General features: G+C 48.5%; 1 protein-coding gene across 2 annotated transcripts in view; it reads left to right on the top strand.

Annotated features, from left to right (window-relative positions):
* Positions 1-8,547: 8,547 nt before the first annotated feature.
* UBE2G1 (ubiquitin conjugating enzyme E2 G1) overlaps positions 8,548-13,158 on the top strand; it is a 76,767-nt gene continuing 72,156 nt past the window's right edge. The window contains exon 1 of one of the 2 annotated variants that reach the window (XM_073574637.1): positions 8,548-8,758. In XM_073574637.1, coding sequence (XP_073430738.1) covers positions 8,713-8,758 — 46 coding nt within the window. In that variant the 5' untranslated portion in view covers positions 8,548-8,712. Of the gene's footprint in view, positions 8,759-10,327; positions 10,573-13,158 lie in introns of those variants that run through there. The other variant, XM_073574633.1, reaches the window with a different exon arrangement.

Below are 13,158 nucleotides of genomic sequence, written 5' to 3'. Positions count from 1 at the left end.
CATTGCATAGGTTCAGACACTTGTTCAACAGGTGGCAACACCTCTCATGCAGTCCTGCGTTCACGTAAACGCCGATCAACCTGAATGGCTAATGACATAGAATCGTCAAGACCAGAGGGAACAGGAAATCCCACCATAGTATCTTTTACGGCTTCTGACAAACCCTTCTGAAAGAGAGCTGCCAAGGAATTATCATTCCAGGTAGTAAGGACCGCCCACTTTCGGAATTTTTGACAGTACAATTCTGCAGAATCTCGACCCTGGCTCAATGCCAACAGGGTCTTTTCAGCCTGATCAATAGCATTAGGTTCATCATACAACAACCCCAAGGCTTGAAAAAATGCATTCACATTAGTCAGAATAGGATCATCTGGTTTCAAAGAAAACGCCCAATCCTGGGGATCGCCATGCAGCAAAGAGATGACAATTTTAACCTGCTACGCGGAGCTCCCTGACGAGTTAGGCTTCAAGGCAATAAATAATTTACAATTATTTTTGAAATTCAAAAATTTAGACCGATCCCCAAAAAACACATCAGGAGTAGGGATCTTTGGTTCAGCAGCATGTGAATGAGCAAGGTAGGCGGAAATTCCCAGCACTTCCGCAGCGAGCTGCTCCACACAATCAGACAATTGCTTTATCTCCATTGAGAGAAAAAAAATTCCCCCTACGGCCTCAGAGATATAGAGGAAAAAATATACACACCTTTTTTTTTTACAATTCTTTCCTGCTATTGAGTACCCTAGGATCTGCGGTATGGCTGGTGATTCTGTTATGAACGAGTCACCGTAGGAGGCAAAAACAGAAATGCTAGCTAAGTCCAGAAAAGCAGAGAAGTTGGCAGCTATCGGATTGCAGATCCCTGAACCTATCAACAACAACTAGCAGTAGCCGTGGGGGGTTCCTACGGTGCCCTAGACCCCTCGATCACAGCCGGAGAACTACATAGCCTAAAGACAGAAAGGGAAATCTAAACTGCCCCAGAGCAGACCCCAAAGCAATAGGCAGCCCCCAACATATAATGACGGTGAAGCAAGAAGAAAAAACACTAACACAGATAGAAAGATAGACTGAGCAAATGATGGGGCCCAAGCTAACTAGATAGGACAGGATAGAAAAGCTGCTGTCTGCAATCCGCCAAAAACCCTATCAACACAAGAGCCAACAGACTGACAGGGAAAAAGGCCCTGAAGACGCTAGGCTTCAAAAAGACTATGTCAGTACTCAGGTATTTTCTGAAGACAGAGCAAAAAGACACAAAAGAATTCAGCTCACCCCAGCAGGGAATGGCAGAATCCAGAAAAGCAAGGCAAAATAAAACCAAAACACAAATGCAAAAAGCAAGGCAGAAAACTTAGCTTTTGAGGAGCAGGAATCAGACTGGTCTCCTAGAATCCCTCAGAGAAATCACCAGCGAGTCAGAAGGGTGTCGGCTGCCTTATATCCAGTCAGCAACTCCCGTCACCCTGTCATCCTCCACCAGCTCAGGTGTTTGGCAATCAGCCTCACTACCTTCCTTCATCAGACCTCAATGGTGAAGGGGAAAATGAACTCACAACAGTCCTCACTTCAGCATGACACTAGGCCTGGGGATTGAAGAAGTTGTATAAAATGTATTATCTCTCCATTCTGCGTTCAAACTCAAGCCACAGTGGTCATCCTACAAATAATATTTATAGTCACATGGTCAGGTGTCATAAAGAGTGACGGATGCTAGTGCATCCCCAAATCACTATTTGTAACATCAGGCCAGGTGACACAAATATTAGTTGTATTATCTCCACCGTCGCTGCAAATTGAACACAAACTGTAGAGATGATAAAGGTCATACAACTTGTGTGTGTGTATGTATAGTCACCTGGTCAGGAGTACTAGTAAATTCATGATGCACAAAACACAGATGAATTTACTGGTACACCCAGAGGCATATCCGGGGGGGGGCAGCCGGGGCAGTTGCCCCGGGGCGCAGGCAGCAGGGGGGCGCAGTCGGGCCGCCCGGCCGCCTAATGCAGCGGTCCGCTATGTCTCCCCCCCCGGCGGGTGCGTTCTGCCGCTACCAGTCCTGGGAGTCGGCGGTTCTCTGTGTCAGCTGTCAAGCTGACAGCTGGCGCAGAGGAGGCCGTGCCGACTCCCAGGCAGCAATTGTACTGGCGTCTATACAGATGCTAGTACAATTGAAGCTCTGACCGCCGGGTCAGAGCGACGTCAGCAGCGTGATCAGATCATGTGATCACGCTGCTGACGTCACTCCCGGCGCCCAGAGCGAACGCTGGTGGTAAGTGTGCTCCTCTGTGGAGCTGAAGAACCACCAAAGATGGGAGATGGGGGGTTGTTCATGAGTGGAGATGGGGGTTAATGTGGGGATGGGGGTTAATGTGGGTGTTCATGAGTGGAGATGGGGTTAATGTGGGGATGGGGGTTAATGTGGGGGTTAATGAGTGGAGATGGGGGTTAATGTGGGGATGGGGGTTAATGAGTGGAGATGGGGGTTAATGAGTGGAGATGGGGGTTAATGTGGGGATGGGGGTTAATGTATGGGGGTTAATGAGTGGGGGGTTAATGAGTGGAGATGGGGGTTAATGTGTGGGGGTTAATGTGGGGACTGTGGTTAATGAGTGGAGATGGGATTAATGTGGGGATGGGGGTTAATGAGTGGGGGGTTAATGAGTGGAGATGGGGGTTAATGTATGGGGATGGGGGTTAATGTATGGGGATGGGGGTTAATGAGTGTGGGGGTTAATGAGTGGAGATGGGTGTTAATGTGGGGATTGGGGTTAATGAGTGTGGGGGTTAATGAGTGGAGATGGGATTAATGTGGGGATGGGAGTTAATGAGTGGAGATGGGATTAATGTGGGGATGGGGGTTAATGAGTGGGGGTTAATGAGTGGAGATGGGGTTAATGAGTGGAGATGGGGTTAATGAGTGGAGATGGGGGTTAATGTGTGGGGGTTAATGAGTGGAGATGGGATTAATGTGGGGATGGGGGTTAATGTGGGGGTTAATGAGTGGAGATGGGGGTTAATGTGTGGGGGTTAATGTGGGGATGGGGGTTAATGAGTGGGGGGTTAATGAGTGGAGATGGGGTTAATGAGTGTGGGGGTTAATGAGTGGAGATGGGGGTTAATGAGTGTGGGGGTTAATGAGTGGAGATGGGTGGTTAATGAGTGGAGATGGGTGGTTAATGAGTGGAAATGGGGGTTAATGTGTGGAGGGGTTAATGAGTGGGGATGGGGGTTAATGAGTGGGGATGGGGGTTAATGTGTGGGGGGATTTGGAGTGGGGGTACATAATGTGTGGGGAGATTTGGAGTGGGGGTACATAATGTGTGGGGGGATTTGGGAGTAGGGACGAGGGGTTATTGAGTGGGGATGGGGGGTACTTAATGTGTGTGGGGGACTGGGGATGGGGGATTTGGAGTGGGGATGGTATTTAATGTGTGTGGGGAGATTTGAGGACACTAAGAGTATGTATGAGGAAACAGTATGGGGGATGGGTGCAGACAGTAAGGGGTGCGAACGGGTGAATGTATGTGGACACAGTATGGGGAGTCGGGGATATGTGTGAGCAGACAGTATAGAGAGTGAGGGGGTAAATATATGAGACAGTATGAGGAGGGAGGGGAATAGTGTGAGGCCACAGTATATTGCAGATATTTTTATTCGGGAGCATTATAATGACACTTCTATCTTTAAGGGCGTCGTGTGGGGATTTGCTGCAGAAGACCGGAGAAGATGGAAGTCTGCAGAGACGGCTGTGGATGAGAAAACTCATCATGGGGTCTGGACAAGAAGAAAAGGAGAACGACTTCAGAGACGACGTCATCTATAAGGTACCTGGATGTAAATATTATGTGTGATACTGACTTATTCTCATGTTTTTATTTGTTAGGAACATTAAAGGGGTTGTCCAGGTTTGTGCTGAGTCTGCAGACATTCTATGTGACTGCAGACTTCTGAATTCTCACAGTGCTCACTGAACGCTGTCAGGATTCTCTCGTGCCGGTAATTTACATACATGCGGTCACATGCTGACTAGACATGCGTGGCCTCACTCAGTGAAAATGAACGGAGCGAGGCCGGGCACGTCTAGTCGGAATGTGGCCAGAAGTATATAAATCACATACTTGTGCTGACATGACTGTATATCGGCAAGGGAGAATCCTAAAAGTGTGCAGGTGCATTAGTTGTGAGAATTCAGAAGCTGCAATGTCAGGACTGAGCGCTGCAGGTTCCAGCAGTCATCACACGGACACTTCACTCATATGCGATTTGCATAGTTATGGTCTTGTGACAACAAGCTTCTCTTCCTGCTTCTCTCAGTTTTTTACTGAACATTGAGAGCATTAGGGAGAGCAGCTCGCAGGTACATGGCTAAGTGTGCAAGTCGCATATGTACTTGGTGGGGGGGGGCGCCAAACCAAATTCTTGCCCCGGGTGCCAGAAAGCCTAGATACGCCTCTGGGTACACCTGGCCAGTTGATTATTGTATTGGAGTGTAAAAAGACAGAGTGCACTCAGTACAGGTATCAAAACAGGTTTTTTATTAACATACACACAAGAAAACATTTTTACACCATTTGATCTTGCCATTCCACCCGTCCTACATCTGAGATGAAGTAGGCCGCATATTGGTCCCTTATTTGACCAACTTCAACGGATGACCTGAGAGGGTGTTGAGTGAATTCAGGCAATGGGTTAGCAGCTGCATCAACGAGTTCAAGGGTCGGGTGCTCTCTAACCATCACAAAATTATGTAGAACCACACAGGCCTTCACCACCTCATCCACTGTTTCCAGTTTCAGATTAATGGCTGTCGCGAGGATGCGCCATCTGGAGACAAGTATACCAAAGGCACACTCTACAGTTCTTCTGGTCCTGGTCAGCCTGTAATTAAAGATTATTTTTCTGTGGTCCAAGTCGCGGCTGGAGTAGGGTTTCAGCAGGTTTTGGCACATTTGAAAGGCCTCATCCCCAACCATTACAAAGGGCTGTGGCGGACCTTCGGTGTGAGGAAGAAGCCGTGGCATAGGGAAATTGAAATGGTTGCTGTTATGAATGGGTCACCGAGGAGAAAAAAGCAAAACAAGCTAAGTCACAGAAAACCAGAGAGGTTGGTAACTATGCAGATTGCAGATCCCTGATCCTACCACACAACTAGCAGCAGCCGTGGAGCGTACCTACGATGTTCCTAGACGCTTCGTCACAGCCGGAGGACTAAATAAGCCTGAAGCATGAAAAGGGGAAAACTAACTGCCCCAGAGCAGACCCCAAAGGAATAGATAGCCCCCACACATGTATTGATGGTGAAACAAGATGAAGGCACAAACACAGGCAGGAAAATAGGCTGAGCAAACAATGGGGCACAAACTAACTAGAGAGGAAAGGAAAGGAAAGGAACTGTCTGCAACCTGCAAAAAAACCCTACCAAAAATAATGTCCAACACTTCTGATAGCAAAAGTAACCCTGAAGTCACTAGACTTCTCCCACTATATCAGCACTCTGAAATATTCAGAGACAGAGCAAAAAGAGACCAAACTAGTAAGGGACAAAAAGCAAATTGGCAAAATACTGACAAATAAGAGTGGAAATTCAGCACAGCCCCCAGCCGGGGCTGGCTGACCACACCAAAAAACTGAATAGACCAACAAAATCAAGTGTGAACATTAGCAGAAAAACTTAGCTTTAGATGACTGGAACAGAGCTGAAAACCAAGAGCTGACAAGCCAGAAGGAATCACCAGCAACTGAATAGGGCGTCGGCTGTCTTAAATCCAATCTGAGACTCCTGAGGTCCAATCGTCATCCTCATTCTCAGGTGGCAGATCTCCACCGATCAAATCAGCCTCACTACCTCCTGTTACCACCAGAGGGAGTCTGGAAGGAGAACTCACAACTGGTGAACCAGAGAATGAACTCACAACAGGTTGCCATACAAACTCCGGCCCATGTCCGAGTTCTTAAAAGCCTGGGAGTCATTCCCACGGACAAATGCACCAATGTCCACTGCTACAAACATACAGTCTGCATCCGCAATGGCCATGAGTACTGTAGAAAAGTACTTTTTGTAGTTAGGCTATGTGCACACGTATGCAGAAATTTCTGCATAAAAACCGGACTCCCTTCCCAGAAAACGCGCGTTTTTTTCCGTGCATTTTTGGCGCAAAAAACGCGCATTTTTTATGCGTTTTTTTCTGCGCGTTTCCAGACCCATAGAAAATAGCTAGAAACGCGGAATTTTCCGCAAAATTAATGAGTATGCTGCGTTTTTTACCGTGAAGCTTTTTTCGCTTTAAAAAACGCACAAAAAGTGCAAAATGTATAGAATTGAATGGGAAGCTTATTTTAAGCGTTTTTTGAGCGGATTTTTTAGCAAATCCGCGGAAAAAACGCTACGTGTGAACACAGCCTTATAGTACTCAGAGCCTGTTCTTTTGGGTTTGATTATGCGTTTCCCATCAACCGCTCCCAAACAGTTGGGGAAATTGCAGACTGTCCAGAATTTTTCAGCTATTTCAATCCACTTTTCGGGGGTGGGCAGGGGCACAAATTCTGGACAAAGAACATTCCACAAAGCCCGGCAGGTGTCTGCAACAATTCCCGACAAGGTGGATATTCCAATCCGGTACTGGAAGTGGAGTGAAGAGAGGCTCTCTCCAGTAGCCAGGAATCTGCGAAACAAAGAAAGAACAAAAATTAATATTTATGTATATGTTTTTTAAAACAATAAAAGAAAAATTTAGTACATGGCATAACAATAATTCTGCAGGTCTTTGTTTAATACATGGCATAAAAATAATTCTGCCAGCTTTGGAATAGTACATGTCACAACAAAGAAAATTATGCAGGCATTGGTTTTGCAATACTACGTACCGTAATGTGGCCAGGAGCCGTTCCTCAGGAGGAATCGCACGACGGAGCTGCGTGTCCTGTCGCCGGATGGATTCTTGGACACGACCAAGCAAATACTTGAAGCTTTCTTGGGACATCCGGGTATAATCAGTAAATTTCTCCGGGTTTGCCTGGAGCTCACTGTAGAGGGTGTGGTATGCCCTACGGCTCACCCGAAGTTCATCAATCGGATGTATCCACATATGCCTCCGCTGCCGTCTTCGCTGGCTCTCTCTCTCCCTTTGTTGATGGCAAGCTACGGCATAAGCCTGAGCCATCCTGATGTCCAGATCCAAGTTGAAGTGAAAACTCTTCCAGCGCAGATCCATGTTGACTAAGGAAAAACCAAGAAAATGTGAAGAATTCAGCTGTACACAGGATCTATATAAAGATTTCCCATAACACACGCCCACTGGTGTCCCATTGCTGGAGTCTTTTGCAAGAATTTTTCAAGGATTTTCCTCCTGTGAAATGTGACACCTAAAAATATGTCACTGAGGCTAGTTTCACGCTCGCGCAGCGTTTCGAGCACACATAAAATACATGGAAAAACGCTTGAAAACGCATAAAAACGCTGCATTTATTGTCGTAATGCGCACGATGATGCGGTGAAAAATATTGCAGCGTTTGCAAGCTTTTTTTGCATGCATTTTATGTGTGCTTGAAATGCTGCGCAAGCGTGAAACTAGCCTCAGTTACATATTTGTAGCACAGGCAAGTCTTTTCAGTAACAAAAGTAATTAAAAAACTCTTTAACTTGAACCTCATGAGATTGATGTACTTCCCTTACATAACCCTTTATAATCCTGAAAATAGCGCATTTTTCTGGACTGCTAAATCTAATTGAAAAGGTGGAAATTTTAAAATAAGTTTATACACCTATTCTGACTGGGATTTTCAAAGTAAGTACACCGGCCTCATCCGGTATTAAAGATTTAATAATGTTTGTACGTTTTTAATGTGAAATCTGGTGACAGATCTGCTTCACGGTGTGACGCCCTTTGATCTCTGTATACCGATAAGTGTCTGGTTTGGGGGTCTCAGTTTCATTTCTGGTTTAGCACACAGAGTCCCGGTTGTTTCTGTGGTCACTACATCTCTCCCTAGGTTGAAATGGCGAGTGTCCGTCTATGATGGTCACACTGCAGGCTGGCCGTAGAGATACTTCAGACGCAGTACTTTCTTATTAAGGCTATGTGCACACGCTGCGGATTGATCTGCGGATTTTTCTGCACGGATTTGGTGAAATCCGCAGGACAGAAGTCCTGCGTGTTATCTGAGGATTAGCCTGCGGTTTTGCCCTGCGGTTTCACACCTCATAAGGATAAGGTGTGAATCCGCTGCGGATTCCGCACAAACAATTGACATGCTGCGGATTGTAAACCGCAGCAAAACCGTGCGGAAAAATCCGCAGCATCTGCACAGCGGTTTTTGTTTTGCATAGGCTAACATGGTACTGTACACCACTGCGGGTCCGCAGGGCAAAATCCGCTGCGAATCCGCAACGTGTGCACATAGCCTAATTTATATGCAGGAAGCGGAGATCGCGTTATATGACCTTCCTAAAATGGCCGCGGTGTAGTGACCTTCCCAAGATGGCGGCCCTTTTCTCGCCACCCCCAACAACGCAATGTGTAGGTCACACAATGGGGGAAGGGTTAAACCTGCGCAGGCGCACTGAGGGCAGAGCCAAGAGTGAGAGGGACAGAGAGTGAGGAGCCGGGGAGGGAGAACGAGAGGTGACGGCTCGGACAGCTGTGCTGCTCCCTCCTGGCGGGTGTCGTTGGTTCCTGTAGTCCGCCGCGCTGCTCACATCGCCTCAGTATGACGGAGCCGCAGTCTGCGCTCCTGCTGCGGAGGCAGCTCGCAGGTAAGAAGGGAGGGGGCAGGCTGTGTCGGTGTGGGGGCTGCCGGGCTGTCCTGTGCCCTCTCAGGATTGGGGCAGATGGCGGGGCTGTGAGGAGGGGGAGGGGGCCGCTGCCTGTAGGTCCGGCTGCAGGATGTGGTTATAGGGGCACTCGTGTTGTCATAGCTCGAGTAATGCAGTGCATGGGGCTTACTGTGTGGGGGTAGGTAGTGCCCCTAGAGCATGCTGTGGGGGAGGGGGTGTAGGTTGTGACCCTAGAGCCTGACATGAGGGGGTGTAGGTAGGGCCCCTAGAGCCTGCTGTGAGGGAGGGGGGTGTAGTTGTGACCCTAGAGCCTGATGTGGAGGGGGGGTGTAGGTTGTGACCCTAGAGCCTGCTGGGGGAGGGGGGTGTAGGTTGTGACCCTAGAGCCTGCTGTGAGGGAGGGGGGTGTAGTTGTGACCCTAGAGCCTGATGTGGAGGGGGAGGTGTAGGTTGTGACCCTAGAGCCTGCTGGGGGAGGGGGGTGTAGGTTGTGACCCTAGAGCCTGCTGTGAGGGAGGGGGGTGTAGTTGTGACCCTAGAGCCTGATGTGGAGGGGGGGTGTAGGTTGGGACCCTAGAGCCTGACGTGGAGGGGGGGTGTAGGTTGGGACCCTAGAGCCTGACGTGGAGGGGGGGGTGTAGGTTGGGACCCTAGAGCCTGACGTGGAGGGGGGGGTGTAGGTTGGGACCCTAGAGCCTGACGTGGAGGGGGGGGTGTAGGTTGGGACCCTAGAGCCTGACGTGGAGGGGGGGGTGTAGGTTGGGACCCTAGAGCCTGACGTGGAGGGGGGGGTGTAGGTTGGAACCCTAGAGCCTGACGTGGAGGGGGGGGTGTAGGTTGGGACCCTAGAGCCTGACGTGGAGGGGGGGGTGTAGGTTGGGACCCTAGAGCCTGACGTGGAGGGGGGGGTGTAGGTTGGGACCCTAGAGCCTGACGTGGAGGGGGGGGTGTAGGTTGGGACCCTAGAGCCTGACGTGGAGGGGGGGGTGTAGGTTGGGACCCTAGAGCCTGACGTGGAGGGGGGGGTGTAGGTTGGGACCCTAGAGCCTGACGTGGAGGGGGGGTGTAGGTTGGGACCCTAGAGCCTGACGTGGAGGGGGGGGTGTAGGTTGGGACCCTAGAGCCTGACGTGGAGGGGGGGGTGTAGGTTGGGACCCTAGAGCCTGACGTGGGAGGGGGGGGTGTAGGTTGGGACCCTAGAGCCTGACGTGGAGGGGGGGGTGTAGGTTGGGACCCTAGAGCCAGATGGAGGGGGAGGGGGTAGGTTGTGCCCCTAGAGCCTGACGTGGGAGGTAGGTTGCACCCCGAGATGCTGCCGTGTGGGAGGGGGTTCACTTCTAGTGATGGGCAGTCTGGCTCCGCTTGCCAAAGGGACGGCTCTTTTGGGTCCTAAATGGAACCCTATTAAATATGTGAATACATATTTAAGATTATGTGAATGTGGCTGAAACTCCGCCTACTGACAGCCAATTAAAGTGAGTGGGAGGAGTTTGGGTAGGCGGAGTTGCGTCCGCAGAACTTCTTACACCTGGTGAGAGCCATTCAGAGACTTTAGTGGCTCTCATTGGGGTGCCGCCTCCCATCACTCATAACAGGGAGACAGCTATTTGTCTCGGTTTGTTTGCAAATGACCCATCACTATTCACTGCGCCACGGTAGGCCGCCGCGTGAGGAGAGGCTTGCTGTACCTCGAAAGGCCACCGACGTTTGCGGTAGTGGGATCGCTGCACCCCAGTATGCCGCCGCGTGGGAGGCGACTCGCTGCGCCCCGGTAGTCTACTGGGTCGGAGGAGGTTTGTTGTACCTTGAAAGGCCGCTGACGTGTGTGTGGGAGGGGGTTTGCTGCGCAACGGTAGGCCGCCATGTGAGAGGAGGATTGTTGTGCGTCAGAAGGCCGCTGATGTGTGAAAGGGGGTATGCTGCATCCTGGAAAGCCGCAGTGCTGAGGGGGAGGGGACATCCAATCTGGGGTGCATCTCTCTGTAGTCCCTGGTGGCACTGACAGGATGGCGCTGTAGTCGGTGCGGTGTGCGCAGTGACACAACCCCAGGTAAAGTTTGGTGTCGTGTAAGGCCTTCCTGCATGTTCTGTACAGGCGCATCCTCCCCTTTGTGTCAGCTTCTCTCAGCCCCTGGCATCTGCTGCACAGGGCCAGGCTGCCACTCTGTGCCTGCGCACTGACCCTTGGGGTCTCACAATGCATCTTACGTGTGCTGCCAGATTTAAAGCGACAGGAGCCCCTTTCCACGTCACCGGGTCTGCCACCAAATTTCAAGGGGGTGGGAGTGAGGAGGCAGCAGAGCTGGTACAAGGGAGATAACAAGGATGGGCTTGGTGATAATGTAGTTTGACATTCTGGAAAGTGTGTGCTTTTTTTAGCGTCAGTGACGGAGTCCTGATATTACAATAATCGACACCCAATGATATTGGCTAAAATAAAATAGAAAAAGTCATTAAGTTTATTAGAGTGCACCCCAGGTGGCGCTTTCTCTTGGGGGTTCGGAAAGAGAAGTGACGACAGGGCGCTGTTTTGTATAGTTTAGCATTTTCTGTCGCTCTGTCTTGGTATTTGGACAGCCGTTCACGTGATTGAATGAGCCTTCAGAATTTTAACAATTACACCTATTTTACATTTTCCATCAGGATTTGAAAACCAAGTATTGGAGTATTAGTGTGTCAAGAACGTGGAAGTGCAGATCTATCACTGAGCTTCTCTCCTGATTATGGGCGTACAACTAGTGATGCAATGTACTGCCTGAATATTACTGTGAAGGACTTCAGTGGGTTTCCTCATGCAATTGGAATCGACACCCCTTCAAGTGATTCAGTCTGTTTATTAGAAGGACCGGCTCATTCTTTTTTTTGTGTGCAAGTGCTATTCGTCTTTTACACGGCTAGCACTCCTACCTATACTAGTGCATGGGCCGTTAACACGTCCATTACTTTTTGCGAACTGAGTGGTCCACACAAAATCGTAGAGACCTTTCTGATATTGAGCCGCGTGTCATATCAAAATTGTTAATGCAAGTCTATGGGCCTGTGAAAGAAAATTGGATGACATTTTTTTCACGGACTGTTACATATGAAAGGTGTAGAAACCTTGTTTGTTGATGTCTGAATGGGGGTAAGGCAAGATGGAGCCGCCTGATGCCCTAAAAGAAATCAACTTGATTTGTAGGGTTATAGCTGATTCAACATCAGAAGCATGTTGCTTGTGCTGCTGTGGTCTATCCACTTTTTCCTGCTCGATCGCTTAATCCCTTAACGACCAGAGGTTTTTGGTTTTTCATTTTCCACTCCCCTTCTTCCCAGAATGAAAAAAAAAAAAAAAAAAAATATATATATATATATATTAGAAAAAGGCATTTTTATATATATATATATATATATATATATCTTTTAGCCAAAATGGCCATGTGAGGGTTTGTTTTTTGCGGGACAATTTGTACTTTTGAACAACACCATTGTTTTTACCATGTCATGTACGCTAAGGCTATGTGCCCACGTATGCAGAAAATTTCTGCATAAAAACAGGACTCATACCCAGAAAACGCGTGTGTTTTTCCGTGCGTCCCCAGGCATAGAAAATAGCCAGAAATGCGGAATTTTCCGCGAAATTAATGAGCATGCTGTGCTTTTTTTTACCGCAAAGCGTTTTTTTGCGTGAAAAAACGCATCAATATGCACAAAAAGTGTAAAATGCATTAAAATGAATGGGAAGCTTCTTTTAAGCGTTTTTGAGCAGATTTTTTTGTAAATCCGTGAAAAAAACGCAACGTGTGAACACGGCCTAAAACAGGAAGAAAATTGCAAGTGCGGTGAAATTGCAAAGAAATGTTCAATCCCACAGTTTTGTTTTGCCTTTTTTTTTTTACTAGGGTCACTAATAAATGCTAAAATTGACCTGCCATTATGATTCTCCAGGTCATTACAAGTTCATAGATAAAGAGCCTAGACAGGTTTGGTGTCTAAGGCCTGTTTCACACTTCCGTTTTCTGGCGTCAGTCTAAGGCTGGTTTCACACTAGCGTTTTTTAGCGCAGCGCATCGTGCGTGTCCATGCGCATGCGTCCTGCACCCCTATCATAACATGGAGGCACATGGTCTAGCGTATGCACGCGTGCGTATGCGTTTTCGTGCGCATGTATTTTTGTAGTGTGCACCTAGGCGCGTCGGACGCAACCTGTTGCATTTTTGGTCCGTCTTACCTGTCTCAAAAAAACGCATGCGCATGGAATGCGCAAAAAAATCACATTACAGTCTATGGGAACGTAGGTGTGCGCATGTAAAATCGCATGCGTTTTAAGAGTTAACATGGCTAGAAACTGGTTAAAACTCATGCGCCTAAAAAAAGCAAACGCATACAAAACGCAGGATGCG

Source organism: Dendrobates tinctorius, unplaced genomic scaffold, assembly GCF_039654945.1.
Source record: "Dendrobates tinctorius isolate UK_male_01 unplaced genomic scaffold, ASM3965494v1 ptg000007l, whole genome shotgun sequence".
NCBI classification, from domain to species: Eukaryota; Metazoa; Chordata; class Amphibia; order Anura; family Dendrobatidae; genus Dendrobates; species Dendrobates tinctorius.
The sequence above is the reverse complement of the archived record's forward strand: the minus strand, read 5'-3'. Positions and strand labels throughout refer to the sequence as shown.